Source organism: Gallinula chloropus (assembly GCF_964237585.1).
Source record: "Gallinula chloropus genome assembly, chromosome: 3".
Classification (NCBI taxonomy): domain Eukaryota; kingdom Metazoa; phylum Chordata; class Aves; order Gruiformes; family Rallidae; genus Gallinula; species Gallinula chloropus.
This window is the reverse complement of record NC_140087.1, coordinates 45,441,844-45,459,408: the sequence shown is the minus strand read 5'-3', so window position 1 is coordinate 45,459,408 and position 17,565 is coordinate 45,441,844. Positions and strand designations below refer to the sequence as shown.

The following is a 17,565-nucleotide window of genomic DNA, read 5'->3' as shown; positions in this document are numbered from 1 at the left end:
GAACAAGTAAATTAAGCTGGCCACCCTGCTCTATTAGTAAGAAGCTGATGTATCAGAAAGAGAGCGAGCGCACATGCGCGGGGGCCGCCTGTTATAATTCAGAAGCTCTCTATAAGAGGCAGTCATCGTTATAATAAAAGCAGATGATGACAATTCCTTAGTACATATACAGAAAGATCGCATGTGTAGATTAGCACATGGCCCTGTTCTGCTCCCAGTTTCGGTACGTTGATTTGGAATCACAGCTCCTAACAACGCCAAGTAAAGACCTCCAAGGTCATGGGCATTTCTTGTGAGTATGTTGCTGTAGGCACGAGGCGTTACAGAAGCTCTGCCCTGGCTTTTTTGACCAAATTCAAGTCTGCCGGTCTGAAGCGCAATTCCTATTCGCAATGTAAGGACTTTTGGCAAACTGGGAAAAAAACCATCCCAATCAGATCAGAGTCAGTAAGGCCTTTAACTGTAACAATCCCTAAGTGCAGCCCTGCTTACCTCAGCAGTCCATCTGGCATTCGAGTTCTCTTCCCTGAAAGATATTCTCGATTCCTTTGGCCGTACAGGACAAATGGATCGTCCTGGAGATGCAGAGGGAGTCGCTAGGGGTGTGGTGCGGAGGCTGGGTCTCAGAATAGACTGAGGGGTGATCCCAGAAAAGCCAGGAGCTGATGTGGCCAAGGCTTTAGCTCGCTATGAACAGAGATAAAACCACTCCATTTAAACCACAGTTGACTCATTAAAACCATGTTAAGTTAGTTTAAGTTACAGAGTCTGTGCCAGCAGCAAGGACAAAGCTTTGCCTCTACGCTGCTCTTCTCCCAAAGGTAGAAAATCCTGAAGGACAAACCCCAGGCTTTTCACGTTTCTCCTTGCCTCTTTCTTAATGCCAACATAAAATGTTTCCAACCGATTACCTGACGGAACACAGATAGGGCATCTTCTTGTCTGCAACACTATCTCCCCACCCAATGAGTTTTGCCATATCTATGCTGCTTTTCTAAAAGGCACACAGCTTCACATGGCACCCCAGACACAGTGACTGAGCACGCTGCCATGCGAAGCACCACCCAGCACAGCAACAGCCAGAGCCGATTCCTTTACTAATCAATGGATCCATCTGTGCACCAGATGCAAATAAGTGACCCTGCTGTAGAAGTCCCCACCCAGCTTCAGCGAGGAGCATTCAGGTCTTCCTTCCTCAGCTGAAGGTGATTTCACAGTATGGAAAGGGTTTAAAAGGAGGATCATTTAAAGCGACAAATTGCATCTTTCAATATCTAAGCATGGTGAGAGTTCCAAATTGGACTTCCATTGTTCTATCCAGTAAAAACAAGCTTATTTCACGGAGCTCTGTCACAATGGGCGTGCTGGGATTTAACTACAACTTAACTTCCCCTCTTCCAGACCCGTCCCCACCGTACTGCCTACAAAAGTATTGCCTATACAATAACCACATGCGGACTGCAAATGCTCCACCTTTGGAACCCAGCAGATTGTGTGTTACCTACTGGGGGGATTTTGCCTTAAACCAAGTTCACAGGCCTTTGGGGTGGCCAGTTGTTCCTGGGTTTGGCCGTACAGACCTTAACCACGAGTGGAGTCTTCAGTAAATTCAGCTCTTTTGCTCGGGCAGAATTCACTGCTGAGGTGGAACGTTGCAGTTTCGGTTTTAGTTTCCTGGGTGCCACGAAGGAAGTTGAGGCTCTGCATGCTGAGTGCCAGCGACCACCACGTTGTACAACTGGTGTCCCAACAACCGCATTGGGCAACTCTGAATCGGGAATACGATGGGCTCTGACTGGTGGTTTGGTAGTTCCAGGGCTGGAATTACAAGGAAGGTGTAAATGACTTCCAATCCTCTGAAGCCCAAACATACTGGAATTCACATTTATTTCACAATAGCTTTGGAAAACTCCCAGCCTTTCTTCCATTCTGTATAATTCTGACTATTTCTAACTAAGCCTGGGAAAAATGAAGCCAGAATTGGGCAGGAAGAGGTAAAAGATTACAACTTGATGGCATAGTCACATCCATCCAAACCCCTACACTAATGGGTTGATGGTAATCATAGCTTTAGCTCCACAGAATCAGAGCATGTTAGGGTTTGGAAGGAATCTTGAAATATCATCTAGTCCATTTGGTTTGAGCTATCTAAAACTCTGAAAGCACGTAAAAATATGTGTTTGCAGAAATAGAAGTGTCCTAGAAGAAAACCTCTCTCTTCCAACATTACTGGCAATAATGCCTTTTCCCCTCCCTCTCTTTCCAAGAATCTAGCTCAAGACTCAACATTTTTAGAAGGCTGCTTACCTATCACGTTGTGTGACGTGGGCTTCCTGCTCAATTCCAATACGGACTTCTTCAATTTTGGACAAAACATTACTGATGAATGTTGCCATTGTATGCACATTTCCTGCATTAGCTTTGTTTGTTACTGTTGATAATGGTGTTGGTCTGGAGACTGTGAAACAAGAGGGAATGGGTATCAGCCCTGTCTCATCCAAGTGAGTGATGGTTAGTTGCACACTTCCTTCACCCTCCTAAAGTTACCTTCTGTGATGATGGATGAAGGCACATGGTAAGGCTTAGCTCTCTCTCCAGCCAGCTTCCTCTGCACTCTGGGAAGGATCTTGCCACATCGGTCTAATACAGAATTTCGGGTGACTGCTCGCTCTCTCAGGTGAGGATCACGATCATTCTGGTGAAGGAAAGGTGTACAGCCAAAAGCCACCTCATTACAAGAAGTCCACTGCACACAACGAGCTGTGCTATTTCTAAGTAGTGACTGAAGAGCAGCAAGTTCTACCCACCAGCACCCACCAATTCCTCCTGGTTCTTGTAGCCAACGAGCAGCAAGACTAGTGCAGCTACAGAACCTGCCACTCGGAGGGAAAACAATTCTCACACCCTCGTCAGCACCTGCCATTTTCAATCTGCTCACAAAAGAGCAGGCTCTGCCCTTCTCCTCCTGAAACACCCATGCCTGAGATGACCGAATCCACAGCGCAATTGCTAATTCTCTTGGACAAACTGATGTGAATATTGCAAGGACTAAGGGAAAAGCTCCCTGCAGACACCTTCCGGCTGGCTGAAAGGTTTCAAATGCGGGACCTACAACCTGCAAAATCCACTGCTGAGTCTGACTCACTGGAAAACTTTGGCTCTGGACAACAAGAAGTGCATCACAGGCCCAGAGCGAAGGCTCACAAAACACATATCTGAAGCTGGCTATTTTGAGAAATTGAATATTTCCAGGAAAGTTAAAAAAACCATGCAGGACCTTTAGGGAGTACTATGAAGAACAGCTGGTAACCCCTAAGAGAAACTTGCCCACTGGCCAGAACCTTTATGCTTACCGTAAGATTAACCTGGGCTTTGCATACCCAGAATCATAACTCAAGACCTCTTTTTGCTGATGCTGGCACGCACTACCACGAGAACTGTAGCACTCACTATGCTTGTTGGATGGAACAAGTAAATTAAGCTGGCCACCCTGCTCTATTAGTAAGAAGCTGATGAATCAGAAAGAGAGCGAGCGCACATGCGCGGGGGCCGCCTGTTATAATTCAGAAGCTCTCTATAAGAGGCAGTCATCGTTATAATAAAAGCAGATGATGACAATTCCTTAGTACATATACAGAAAGATCACATGTGTAGATTAGCACATGGCCCTGTTCTGCTCCCAGTTTCGGTACGTTCATTTGGAATCACAGCTCCTATCAATGCCAAGTAAAGACCTCCAAGGTCATGGGCATTTCTTGTGAGTATGGTGCTGTAGGCACGAGGTGTTACAGAAGCTCTGCCCTGGCTTTTTTGACCAAATTCAAGTCTGCCGGTCTGAAGCGCAATTCCTATTCGCAATGTAAGGACTTTTGGCAAACTGGGAAAAAAACCATCCCAATCAGATCAGAGTCAGTAAGGCCTTTAACTGTAACAATCCCTAAGTGCAGCCCTGCTTACCTCAGCAGTCCATCTGGCATTCGAGTTCTCTTCCCTGAAAGATATTCTCGATTCCTTTGGCCGTACAGGACAAATGGATCGTCCTGGAGATGCAGAGGGAGTCGCTAGGGGTGTGGTGCGGAGGCTGGGTCTCAGAATAGACTGAGGGGTGATCCCAGAAAAGCCAGGAGCTGATGTGGCCAAGGCTTTAGCTCGCTATGAACAGAGATAAAACCACTCCATTTAAACCACAGTTGACTCATTAAAACCATGTTAAGTTAGTTTAAGTTACAGAGTCTGTGCCAGCAGCAAGGACAAAGCTTTGCCTCTACGCTGCTCTTCTCCCAAAGGTAGAAAATCCTGAAGGACAAACCCCAGGCTTTTCACGTTTCTCCTTGCCTCTTTCTTAATGCCAACGTAAAATGTTTCCAACTGATTACCTGACGGAACACAGATAGGGCATCTTCTTGTCTGCAACACTATCTCCCCACCCAATGAGTTTTGCCATATCTATGCTGCTTTTCTAAAAGGCACACAGCTTCACATGGCACCCCAGACACAGTGACTGAGCACGCTGCCATGCGAAGCACCACCCAGCACAGCAACAGCCAGAGCCGATTCCTTTACTAATCAATGGATCCATCTGTGCACCAGATGCAAATAAGTGACCCTGCTGTAGAAGTCCCCACCCAGCTTCAGCGAGGAGCGTTCAGGTCTTCCTTCCTCAGCTGAAGGTGATTTCACAGTATGGAAAGGGTTTAAAAGGAGGATCATTTAAGCGACAAATTGCATCTTTCAATATCTAAGCATATTGAGAGTTCCAAATTGGACTTCCTTTGTTCTATCCAGTAAAAACAAGCTTATTTCACGGAGCTCTGTGACAACAGCCGTGCTGGGATTTAACTACAACTTAACTTCCCCTCTTCCAGACCCGTCCCCACCATACTGCCTATAAAAATACTGCCTATACAATAAACACACGCAGACTGCAAATGCTCCACCTTTGGAACCCAGCAGTTTGTGTGTTACCTACTGGGGGGGGTTTGCCTTAAACCAAGTTCACAGGCCTTTGGGGTGTCCAGTTGTTCCTGGGTTTGGCCGTACAGACCTTAACCACGAGTGGAGTCTTCAGTAAATTCAGCTCTTTTGCTCGGGCAGAATTCACTGCTGAGGTGGAACGTTGCAGTTTCGGTTTTAGTTTCCTGGGTGCCACGAAGGAAGTTGAGGCTCTGCATGCTGAGTGCCAGCGACCACCACGTTGTGCAATTGGTGTCCCAACAACCGCATTGGGCAACTCTGAATCGGGAATACGATGGGCTCTGACTGGTGGTTTGGTAGTTCCAGGGCTGGAATTACAAAGAAGGTGTAAATGACTTCCAATCCTCTGAAGCCCAAACATACTGGAATTCACATTTATTTCACAATAGCTTTGGAAAACTCCCAGCCTTTCTTCCATTCTGTATAATTCTGACTATTTCTAACTAAGCCTGGGAAAAATGAAGCCAGAATTGGGCAGGAAGAGGTAAAAGATTACAACTTGATGGCATAGTCACATCCATCCAAACCCCTACACCAATGGGTTGATGGTAATCATAGCTTTAGCTCCACAGAATCAGAGAATGTTAGGGTTTGGAAGGAACCTTGAAAGATCCTCTAGTCCATTTGGTTTCAGCTATCTAAAACTCTGAAAGCACGTAAAAATATGTGTTTGCAGAAATAGAAGTGTCCTAGAAGAAAACCTCTCTCTTCCAACATTACTTATAATGCCTTTTCCCCTCCCTCTCTTTCCAAGAATCTAGCTCAAGACACAACATTTTTAGAAGGCTTCTTACCTATCACGTTGTGTGACGTGGGCTTCCTGCTCAATTCCAATACGGACTTCTTCAATTTTGGACAAAACATTACTGATGTATGTTGCCATTGTATGCACATTTCCTGCATTAGCTTTGTTTGTTACTGTTGATAATGGCGTTGGTCTGGAGACTGTGAAACAAGAGGGAATGGGTATCAGCCCTGTCTCATCCAAGAGAGTGATGGTTAGTGTCACAACTCCTTCACCCTCCTAAAATTACCTTCTGTGATGACAGATGAAGGATCCTGCAGTGACTGATTCAGCTGTTCTGCGGGGTTAGAATTGGCACGCTGCCGTTGGTGGGCTAAAAGCAATTCATGACTCTGAACATCAGCATTGGTCAGTAAAAACTTCTCCAAATGCTCCTGTGAGAAATAACACCTGTCAGAACTGTACTAGGATTCCACCTCTTCTCTTTTTAAAGACCTGTTGTCCACACTTACTTGTTCCGTGACTGTAAAATGTAGTTTCAATAAATCTTCCATTAGTCCCAGCTCCCGACAGATTTTGTACGTGTGTTTTAGCAGCTCCTCCATGTTTAACTTGGTGCTGTGTTGATGCAACAGGCCCCAAGCCTCCACCAGGCACCTGCAATTAATTTCTTGTATCATTTTCTTTTGAGACTATTACAAGGATAACAAAGATTATTAACATTATGCCCCAAAAGCTGCCCCAAGATATTATGCCAAAATAGTGGGATCTATTTCGTTACCTATTGGACAGCAACACACTGAGGGAAAGCTTCACTTCCCCGCTGCTTGACATGGGTGGCTTCATCATCTGCATGTATCGGAGGGCTTGCCTGTGCTCTCCTTGGCACATGAGGCACTGAAGAACTCTCCAGTGTTGCCATGACACAGGTCTCATTGTAGCTGGGTGAAAGAGCAGGGCCAGTGAGTTCTGTAGAAGATAGAGGTCATGGCTATTAAGCTGCGCACAAAAACCAAAAAATCTCCCAGTTTCTTAACTGAGGGCGCATGTGGGTTAAACAAACTTCTGTGAGTAATAGAATTTGCAATGAACACCAAAGAAAACTGTGAGATACTTACTTCATAATCCTTGTGGTCCAGAAGCCAAAACCCTTGGATCATCTTAACCAGACCCCAAGGGATGGCAAAGGCTGTTCGGAAAGAACTGATTGAAGCATCTGTTTGGTTCGGAAAGGAATGCATGATGTCTAGCAGCAGGTAAATTGTCTGGCATCGAGCATCTAATTAAGGATCATAAGTTTGTAGGACCAAAGATGGGTCACATTACAGTTAGAAAAAGCACTATGAAAGGCAAACACAAGAATGAGAGGAAGACAAATCTGCTGAGGTATCAGTCTTGCCTTTTGAAGCTCTTAGAAACAGCAGACAGACAGGTCCTGAGCTCAAAACCACCTTCCGAATAAGTTACCAGAAAGGAATGCTCATTGGCTTCTGCCAGCCATTCAGAAAGGTTACCTTCAGACCCTGAAAGCACTCCCGTTACTCACTCAGCCTCCCTCTGCTCAGTGGAGCTGCCAGATGGACAATCCAAACATCTCAGCATCACAGAACATTTACGTGCACATACTGAAGGTGTCATACCGGTAACTGGAAAGGATACAATTGCATACTTGTCGCTTTCTTCAATGCTTTCTAGCAAATAGAGATCCAGCAGTGCCTGGCATGAAAAAGTAATGAAGAGTTTTCTTATAAACTGTCTTTCATTAATCCTTGGTGTATAGAGGGGAGGGGTGTGTTTTCAGAGAAATGACGCTCACGTGTAAACTAGCAGGGGGATATTTCCCAGTTCCTCCTTCATCTCTCTGCCACAACTTCTCAGCCTGGTCTCCTAACTGGGAAACCATTCCATCAATCATCAAGCAGTCAGAATCCCATTTTCCTCTGGAACAAGAGGCAGCAAGGAGTTGCACAGAGTACATGGCTCAGGTTGCACAGAGGAAATGGTTCAAGAGCAAGGGCTTGAAAGTGGAAAACAGCCTGAGCCTGTTTGTCATTGCAGCAGCGTCATAGCCCAATCTGTGTTAGGCCCTTATTTCCTTTTCAGTACAATTTCCAAAGAAGAACCTCAGACCCCCTCATCCAAGGCCTATCACCCGGATGCTAGTCAGCCAGGCCAGGGACGAAAGATCCCACTGGGAACCGACTTCTATCCAACAGCCAGCGAGTGCTGGCTCTGCCAACCGCTTCATGTGCGTAAATAACACCGACGTACTTGTGAGTAGGGGATTCAGGCCAATACCATGGTTCCCAGAGATCACTAGTCAAGGAGAGAGAGGCCTTTTTTTAAAACAATGATGTCACCAAGAGACGCTGCAAAGCGGCCTTAGGTACAAACATTCTAACAGAGGAAAGCAACCTCTGTGTTCAAAGGAACACACACATCCCTGAAGCCAGGAGGATTGACAGCAAATGAATTCAGCACAGCAGAGACAACTGTCGACACAACAGCCATTCCCTTCCGCTCCTGGATGTGCAGCGGAAGCCTTCCAGAGTTTCCCTGTAAGGCCTACCTTGACAGACGCTCAAGTTGCTGTCGATGGCCGGTGTAGTAGCTCTGCAGCAGAGGATAATTGTAGAAAGGTCGAGCCAAAGGCACATCGTCATCTGCAGGCAAGAAAGTCCAAGCAAGTTAAAGAGGGAACAGCACATTTTTAAAGCAAAACGTTGACTAAAATAGCAGGAAATGAGCTCAGCACCGAGAAGCCTCCGACTCTGAACGAAGCCAAGGCTCTTTCTGCCTTTGTGCCAGTATGACACAAGACTCAAGTCCTTCCTGTCTCAAGTGCCATTTTTGGTTTAGAGCTGAGGTAGCTGCATTATTCTACCCCCCATACTTGATAAAACAGGAACAGCTCCGTTTCAGAAACAGAACTCCAGCATACGCTGTGGCCACGAAACAAACACGACTTGTTACTGATGAAACGACTACTAAAGCACAGCTGAGAATGTCTCCATAGACATGGCTGAGCGGATGGTCTCCCTGTTGCAAATGAATTACAGTTCATGCTTACCTAAACCCTCTGGAAGGAGACTGGATCGACAGAACCAGGCAACCACTTGCGCATACAAAGAAACAAGGCTGGTTACCAACTGCTTCTTTCTCAAGTTGGCAAAACCTGAAACAAGGCATAAGATGATTTCTCTTTCTGCAAATCTTCACTTCTACACAATTCCCTTCATCCTACTCAATAGGAAGTATTTAAATAACAGGGCAGAAATCTTTCTCCTTGTATTCTCACTCGGTATGACTCTCTTCTCTGAAGAGAATCCCACACAGTCACCACCAAAACAAAAAGCAACCCCTGCAAAGAAACAGGTTCACTAGAGGTTAAAATGCAACTAGAGCTATTCACATAGCAGACATTTTTACTATAGCAAATGCTACCACATTCACTTGCTGTCATCTCAACCCAGCTGCTGCCTGTGTAGCTTCTTGCTGAACGTAACCTCCCCAGCCACTTGCACGATCCCCACAACAAACTATGTCCCAGAACTCCGTGCATATTACGTGACAGTCACAACTTCTCAGATTTAAGCCCCTTCTCCCAGCTGCGTCTGACTGCCTTCCCATCATCAAAACCAACCAAAGCTCCTGTTTCCACAATTACAACCCAAGCATCACTCCAAATCTTAACAGAATGTATGAGAGATTGAATGATGCTGTTACAAACCTTGTTCGGTAAGCTCTCGTGCCTCTGTTAGAAAACAGTTTAAGACTCTGCTAAGGTTGGTCAAAAGCAACTGGCAGTGCTGAAGAGACCGTAACGTCTGTGGGTCAATGAAGTTGCAAGAACCATCGAAGAGCGGAGCACCTTTTCAAGAAGAAATAGTCCATCATTAGCGTACAAAGCAATTGCAGAGTTTCAAGGTTCCCTTTGGGAACCGTGTGCAATAACAGGTGCCAGCAGACTTCTGAGCAAGTTCAATCAGTAGGAATGATTTTACAGGTGCAGAATGACCACATTAGTACTCACACATTTGGTCCAACTCATTTTTTGTGCAGATCACTTTGTTCCACGTCCACGCAAGAACAAACCGCCAATTGGCAGCAGAACTTGGCCGCTCTGTAAGAAAACAAAAGAAGAAATGAATCAGCACCTTCAAACTCAAAGCTAAAAAGTCTACCATAAAACCAGCCTCAGAAGTCAAGGATTACCTTCAGATGCCCAATGTTTAATGCATCCCGTCAGAAAATCTAAAGAGCCTGTCCGGACAGCAGCTGACAGTATCGCTTCAAATTGCTCCTCCTAATCACAACAGACAAAATAAAATGAGACTCCGATATATTTTGATATCTGAACCCTCAACTCTAAGTGTTTATCTCTAACTGCCGATTCATTCAGAGATCACAAGTCAATTAGTCCAGAAGTATAGCTCTGCTTTCAGAGGATGCAGTAGTTTGCCTCTGAGGCAGACTCCCCCCCTTGTCAGGTACTAAATGCCAAACCTAATGCTTTGGGAAACCGGCGGGGATGGAGGTTGCTCTGAGGGACTGATGCCTCCTCTTGCACCCGACCAGCACTAACTGCACAATGCCTTGGGCCTCTCTGTGGCACAGAATTAGCCGATGGCTCCCTAGCCCCAGATCCGCTGGGGCTGCTGCCAGTCAAATGCGGCACTTGGGACCTCAGGCGACTGTTACTTCTGCTAACTGAAGGCAACACTCGTGCTTCAGGGCAAATATGAGGAAGACCATATCATCATCTCTCGAAGCCTCTGCAGCCCTGGCAAACAAGAGGGATGGATCTCCCCTGTGATCCCCTGATACGCACGCACCTGACTCAAACTGGATGGCGGGACATCAGACAGTCTCGGAGAGAGCAAGCCAGATACAAGACACCTGTTGTAGGTCTCAGGAATGGCTTTGATTATTGAAGGACCGGATTTCTTTAGCAACTGCAACGCCTGAAACATCAGTCACAAAATACGGGTTAAGACAGCATTGCTTTTCTTCCCCAAATGCCCAGTACTTTCTCCTGTTCTCCCTTCTGCCCCCCTCCTTCAAGTTAATCAGGGATCAAAACCCTCGCTTCAGGCCATGCCAGCAGTTCCACGGGTGAGGAACAAAGAAGTAATGGCTTTCCCTCCCCTAAAGCAATGCTGCATTTCTTTCTAGGCATTCAATCCCCGATCGTGCTTCAACGGGTGACAACAGGAGTGTTACAGTCCCAAGAGTCGCCCTAAAACATTACCGCGCACCTAAAACTGGCAGGACGCAACCGGAATGATGCCTGCAAATGGGCAGGGTGAGCATAAAGGGTCTCTGAGGCTGAAAGTGGGGCAAGAGAGAACATGGAAAAGCTACATCTCCCGACACTCGCAATAAAGGTACAGCAAAGATCACCTCCTTCTGGAAGCCGGTGCAAGTCATGTGAACCACTCTGGAGTTCAGCAAGCACGTACCATCTGCAGAAACAATGAGCATGTGACAGGCCCCTGTACTCTCACGGTTACTCTCTGAGCACTTTACACTCGCACGTAGTAGTATCTGGACAGATGTAACTGAGCACCCGTTGTCTTCAGCAGAGCACTGACGCAGTTTGGGATACAAAACAATTTCTCTCGAGTGCTATCCAGGTGCTGTGAGCTTCAGTTCAAGGCCCTTTCATTTTATAACCATCACCACTTCAGTGTCGGCATTACCAAAGCAACAAACACCAAAACCCAGACAGCAGGCTCTCAGATATGTTTCAGAGGTGGCCTTGGGAGGGGCCTGGAGCTTCTTCCTTGGGTATTGGAGTGACAAACAATGAATCCGAGAACCAGTCCATGGCCTCTGACCTCCATGGCAGCTTAGCACTATTCAAAGCAGTGAAATACCTACCAAAGTTGTAGATGCCTGGATGAAAAAACTGCTCAGGTGGTGGATGAGATGGAGGAACTCCCCGACTGAGACTCCGCTCCTTTACCAGAACATCCAAAATGAGCTTTGGAGAAGTCACCCTCGTTACAGCATCCAGCGACCACAGTGCAAAGTAGGGGCAATCGTGAAGGAATTCTTCCGCCCTTAAAGAAAAGCAGTGCATAAGCTCAACGCTGACAGCTCAGTGAATTCTTCCAAAGCGATATATGGAGAACAACGAAAGAAAAACCTACCTTAGTGAATCCGGCATTTCAGTCTGATACCAGCGATTAATGTGAAATACACACAAAAAAGTCGATGGTGTTCCCTGACCATAGGTATTCACTTGCCAGCTGAAGACTGAGACACTGGTCTCAGGAGAGATGACTGTAAAAGACAAGACATTGATTCTCATTGGTGGAAAATACGATTTGTCTGCTATTTTTAAAACATCGCTTTCCGTTTTACCTTAGTTCTGTCACCAAGCACAACACGTACTGATTGGGATGAGGAAGAGTTTAGCAAAACCCAAAGCATCCTAGGATGCTTTCAGAAAGCATGCAAACATGTCTAGTATACAATTGTGTCGCTCAGTAACATTCTACTCCAGTTCTCTCACTAAGTGGAGCCGTCTCTCTTCTCTGGGGAGAATGCATTTGCTGGACGTAAGCAAAATAGGTGGCATTTCATTTTCCATAATTGAGTAAGGAACAAGGTGCTATTTCTGTTGATTTCATTATTACCATTTAGGGAACCTCATACACTTCACTATTAGTTGCAGGACTCAGCAGCAAACATCATCTTGTGTTTGCTACACTTCAGAAAAACATGGATGTTGATTCCAGTGAGAAACTATATACAGTATGGATTTTCCCTCCAGTTGGAATAGAATCATAGACTTGTTCTGGTTGGAAAGACCTTTAAGATCATCAAGTCCACCATTAACTTCTTTTTAGGGACCATGTCCCTAAGCACCACATCTCCATGCCTCTCAAATACCTCCAGGGATGTCTCATTGTGAGCTTCTGTGCCATTTCTCTTTTGTTAGCTCCTGAAACTAAACTGCCTTTAGAGAGATGAAAATGGAAGCCACTTGTTCCCTTGAGGAATCTCAGATAACCTAGGCATCCAGTGTCTCCTTTTCAGTAAGCCCAGCAAGCTAGTCTAATGAACAAACCTTCATTAAGGCTTTCCTCACTGCCATCAGGGTGGCTAAATTTTTCAATGGTCTGACAGCTGAGTAGTTTAGTATTCCTGGTCTGCCCTCTCAAGGGAACGATTCCACCTGTGAGATCCAAACTGTAGCATTCGCCGCAGGATTTCAAACCCTGGGGAAAAAAGAAGCGACAAGCAGAAAGGGCATTTGAGATCCAATCCGACATTATTCCTAAATCTGAAAGAACGTATGTCTGGCTACAAAGAAAAATGCTGAAGTTGTCTGTGAAGCACGCATGCTCCCTTCTCTTTCATCAAGTAACTTTGGAAATAACAGACAAGAGCAGCAGCTAAGAAAAATCAAACCCATCTCTTTGAGAAACTAACATGAAGCCTAAGCGGAGACTCTCACTTCTATTATAGAATAAACAAACACTAAAACCAATAGTATCAGGAGCCTGTCAGAGATTAATTTTAACTGCTGAATTTCCAACTTTAATTCCAATGCAAAGAGGAGCCAGTCCACACATGACACTGCAGGATCAAATTCCATGGCTTGCTTTCAAAAACCGTGGACAAACGCCACGCCCAAGAAGCACCAGCAAAAGACTTACTATTTTTTTTCAGTCAGCTCTGAATTTTAAGGGTAAATACTGCACAGGCCAACTTAGGTGATAGTCCCATAGAGAAAACGACTCCTTTCATCCTCTCTCATACATGCATCATTTACCTCATACATGACTTGTCCGGATGCCAAGCGTTTTCTGCCATCAAAAGCCAGCTGCAACAGATGTAAACTCACAACGTCCCCTCCACTGAAAAAAGTATCAGTGATGGAATTTGGTTACAAAGCTGCTTTATAGTCCTCATTTCATTAGATCTAGACTGAAGACATCTTAATGGCACACTTTTGCTGAGAAGACCAGCACCACGACCTCCAAAAACACGACAGGCTGGTCACATTCAGCCATTAAAACATAAAGGAGGAAACGCTGACAGCTTCGGGGGCAAGTGCTCACCCTACAATTGGAAAGCTTTAGTCTGGTGTTGCTGTACAAACTAAAAGTTGTTGGAAGTAGTTCTTCAAAGGGAAGAGTTCTCAGTCAACAAGGTTTTCAAGTCAAACCTAATAGAAACTGCTGAGCTGATTAGGGAGTTTCCAGATGCTGAAGGAGAGAGAGATCTCATCCCTTCCTTTCCCTTCCTCCCAAAGTGCCAAGCCACTGCACCCTGCAACATTCTGATCTGATTCCTTAGCCCAGCAGGAAACCATTGACTTGTCTGCTGAACAGTGGCTGTTGTCTGCCAGGTGAGCTGAACTGGCTCACAAAGGCTCCAGAGGCTGCTCCAGTTGGCAGAAGGGAATGGGCAATGCCGGCACCTCCCTCCTTCAGGGGCAGCAGCCCTGCACATCTGACCTGCAGCTCAGCTGGGCTCAATGGTATTTTCGTGTCACGCTGCAAATACCAAACATGTCAGAAGCAGTCGTCAAGAAACAACGGAAATCATTCAAGAATGCAAGCACAAATGATTAGCCACTGCTGCTTTGCCTTCATTCAGAAGGCAGGAATTAGTAGCTCCCTCTTCCCAACAGTGAAATCCTGTTGAGATTGCATTGTAAGCTCATTGTAAGATCAGGTACCTTCTGTACACGAGAGAATCTCCTGAGCAGCTATAAAAACCAGAACAACCAGACACGTATCAACTGCAGGTGAACACATACTGAACAAAAAATTAAATTCATTCAGTGGCTCATGGTAAGTTCTTATTCACCTTTCTTGTGTAGACTGAACGGCCCAGAGGTAGCAACGATTGCGAGGATCATTCTCAGGCTCTTGAAAAGTAACAGCATAGACAGGAATCCGGCCACCTTCTGGTTGAGTGTGGTGCCTACAGGTTTAAAAAACAAAAACAACAGCAACAACAATGAAATAAGAAAAGCTCTCTATACATTAATATGCTTCCTTAAGCAAAAAGAGTGCCACCCCAGGCATGGCCGAGCATAAAGGCCTACTTACTCCCTCTTCAGAGTTTTCATGTTCCATAGTGACAGGTAGCCATCTGAAAAGCCCACCACCAGCTGATTGGTTCTGCTTATGTAGCACAGGGTTGATACTGATGGTCCAGAAGGTGCTTGCAATTGAAAAGAGAGATGTCTGCGTTCCCTGGTCGCAATTGCTCTTCTTTGTGGGACTTCAGCAGGAATAGTAAAGAAAACTTCTAGATCTGCACACACAAAACCAGGCAATAAATGATTCCATGGAGGTGGCATTTTAAACACTGATGTGACACCACCTGTAATCCAATTCTACCGCTCCAGGCCAAATACCTATTTAGGCAGCACTCTCTTTGCCATTGCCATCGTGCATGTATTCAAAGAACCACAAACTCTCCCATCAGACAGGGGCTCCCATTCACATAGCATGCTCAGGGTTGAGGTAAAAGCCACAAGTTGCCTTATTTTTCAATTCCAGTTTGAAAACTGAAAGCTTACCTGATGCTTCTACTTCACTCTTACTGCCAGATAAATCATCCAAACAAAGGTCAGCCGGAAGGATGTAACCAACATCTGTAGCCACTGCTGCCACTCCAAAGAGACATCGCAGGCTCTGACGAATAGAAATCATTTGAAAAGGAAGCCAGAATTAGCATATAGGAATCAAGAAAGCAAATACAAGACTGTAAGATTTAAAAACAATGCCTTGCTTCGCATGACAACAAGGAAAAGAGAGAGGAAAAAAACACAAAAGCCCTGTACAAAACCCTGATAGTGCCTTCCATTTACTAGCAAACAGTCCAACCAGTAAGACTTGTGTCCTGTCCACACTGACCTCACTGATCTACTCACCAAAAAGACAGGAAGCAAAATGAAAGCAACAGTCCAAATGCGTTTTCAATCGAGAGCATGCAGGGCAAAAATTCACATCAGCTTTGGCTTTCTTCCAGAATTCATAACCTCCGTCACACAACAGCCAAGCTTCCCCCAAAGGTGTCTTCATATTTTCTCCTGAACCACTTTGTGGTGGTAAAGGAATCTTCTGAAGAAACCCCATAGCTAACACTCCATTTGATTTCAACTCACTGCTCTAGGTACAGATTCGATATGCAACATAACCCATCTTATATTTCCCTTTTCCAATTTCCAGCTTAATTAGACTTAACAAATCTATTAAACTTAACAAATCTTTGCTATTTTTCAAAAATGGAATTTCCTTATTGGCTATACACTTGTGACAGCCCACAGCTCTCCTCTGCCAGCTAAAGCTCCAAGACTCACTACCCCGAGTCAAGACAAAATCGTGTTCTGCTCTAAAGCACCTGCTTGCAAGTGGGACACTCTTGGGAACATGTCTGAGTCATTGGCAGCATGCCTATGGAGGTTTGGGATATTTTGAAGACAGTTTTCTGACAGGATTACGCAGCTCCTAACATCACAAAGCCTTCGTGTCTCCAAAGAAAAAGTACGTACCCGTCCAGGAATAACAACAGCTTTAACCACTCTCGATATCCCAAGGTCGTACAGGCAGAGAACGCTTCCTTCTGCTTCTTCCAAGCCAACCAGCAGCCCAGTTCTCTTCTGCCAGGAAAACTCCCTTACCACACGAACAGTGGGAAGCTCTTGGTTTACTCCACTGAATCGGTAAGCAGAAAGACGCTCTCCGGTGACAGAGTTCACTACCTCCAGATGAGGGCCACGTGCCAGCCAGGCTAGCACGTTTCTCCCTGGAAGAGAAGAGAAGAGAAAGCCATCTTAACTCAATTACTGCATTGACAGTCCGGTAGATAGGGACTACCTGGCAGTAAAAGAAGCCTAGAGATCCAGAGAGGCACCCAGCTCTACTGTCAGATCACCTAGAAAGTCAGCTGCCTAGCCTGCTCAGCCACTTGCAGCAGCTCTCTCTCTGATCACTCTCTGCATCCTACTAAATACTCTGGGAGTGTGGCCGCAGCGCTTAGCAGCGTTGTCCTCTCCCTTCCAGGCAAGAATAACTTGGTAAGGAGACCAACTTTAAAGGAAAACGCTCACCTCCAGAAAACTTCCCGCACAGCACAGAATCCGGGCTTTTCCCATCTTGCCCAAGGGCCTGAAGTGTCACCTCTGGAAACTGCAGCAGACTGGTTGTTACCTCAGCCTGTAGCTCTTGCATTCTGCACTGTAAATAAAGAAAAAAAAGGCAAAAATAGACTCATGGCTGCCATACCTAGCTTGGAGATTGACAGAAGTGGCATCAGCACACAGTGTGAAATCTCCTGTATGTCACTTGTAGCTCTCAGCCTAAAACAATGGCACTTGGGACAGACTTTGATCTCCCAGCAGAGCAAAAGGAGAATCCTTTGCTTTTCTGATTCCTATGAGATCACCAACAAAAAATGCCACAGACGTACTGACAAGGTAAGTAACAGGAAAAAACCTCAGAAAGAAGGAATCCTAATTTGAAAAGCTGCTCAGTAACAGGATGAGTTTCCTCATGATTTGTCCCTTCCCTTGGTTTCCATTTGATTCTTCATTGTCAGTGGCCGCCTAGTAGGTTTCATGCAGCGCTGATGGCTCCTTCCCTTTTTGCCCGTTTGTTTAGAACATTAAGCAACACTTAAGCTCCTTCACTCTCAAATTCTTCCACAAAATGTACTGCTGCTCTTGCAACATTACAAGCACCCCAGGCCTGCACGAATAACCTCTCTTCCTTACAACGTAGGAGGTCACAGCTGGTGTCCAAGACTAGGCTCTTGTGGAGAAGAAAGGTTCTGCTCTAAAGCCTGGGCACTGGAATCGACTCAGTTTCAAGCCA

General features: G+C 45.6%; 1 protein-coding gene across 1 annotated transcript; it reads right to left on the bottom strand.

Annotated features, from left to right (window-relative positions):
* Positions 1-355: 355 nt before the first annotated feature.
* LOC311189395 (protein ELYS-like) lies at positions 356-16,923 on the bottom strand (the record flags this gene model as incomplete). Its single annotated transcript, XM_084261064.1, has 27 exons — positions 356-412; positions 493-687; positions 1,581-1,818; positions 2,308-2,458; positions 2,548-2,695; positions 6,022-6,153; positions 6,232-6,376; positions 6,501-6,688; positions 6,838-6,984; positions 7,379-7,435; positions 7,536-7,659; positions 8,289-8,382; positions 8,790-8,894; positions 9,450-9,590; positions 9,753-9,842; positions 9,935-10,025; positions 10,555-10,683; positions 11,123-11,184; positions 11,603-11,784; positions 11,875-12,007; positions 12,798-12,948; positions 13,506-13,590; positions 14,549-14,665; positions 14,794-15,001; positions 15,270-15,384; positions 16,206-16,498; positions 16,803-16,923. 27 exons carry the CDS (start codon positions 16,921-16,923, stop codon positions 356-358), a joined length of 3,699 nt encoding a protein of 1,232 aa, XP_084117190.1.
* Positions 16,924-17,565: the final 642 nt, after the last annotated feature.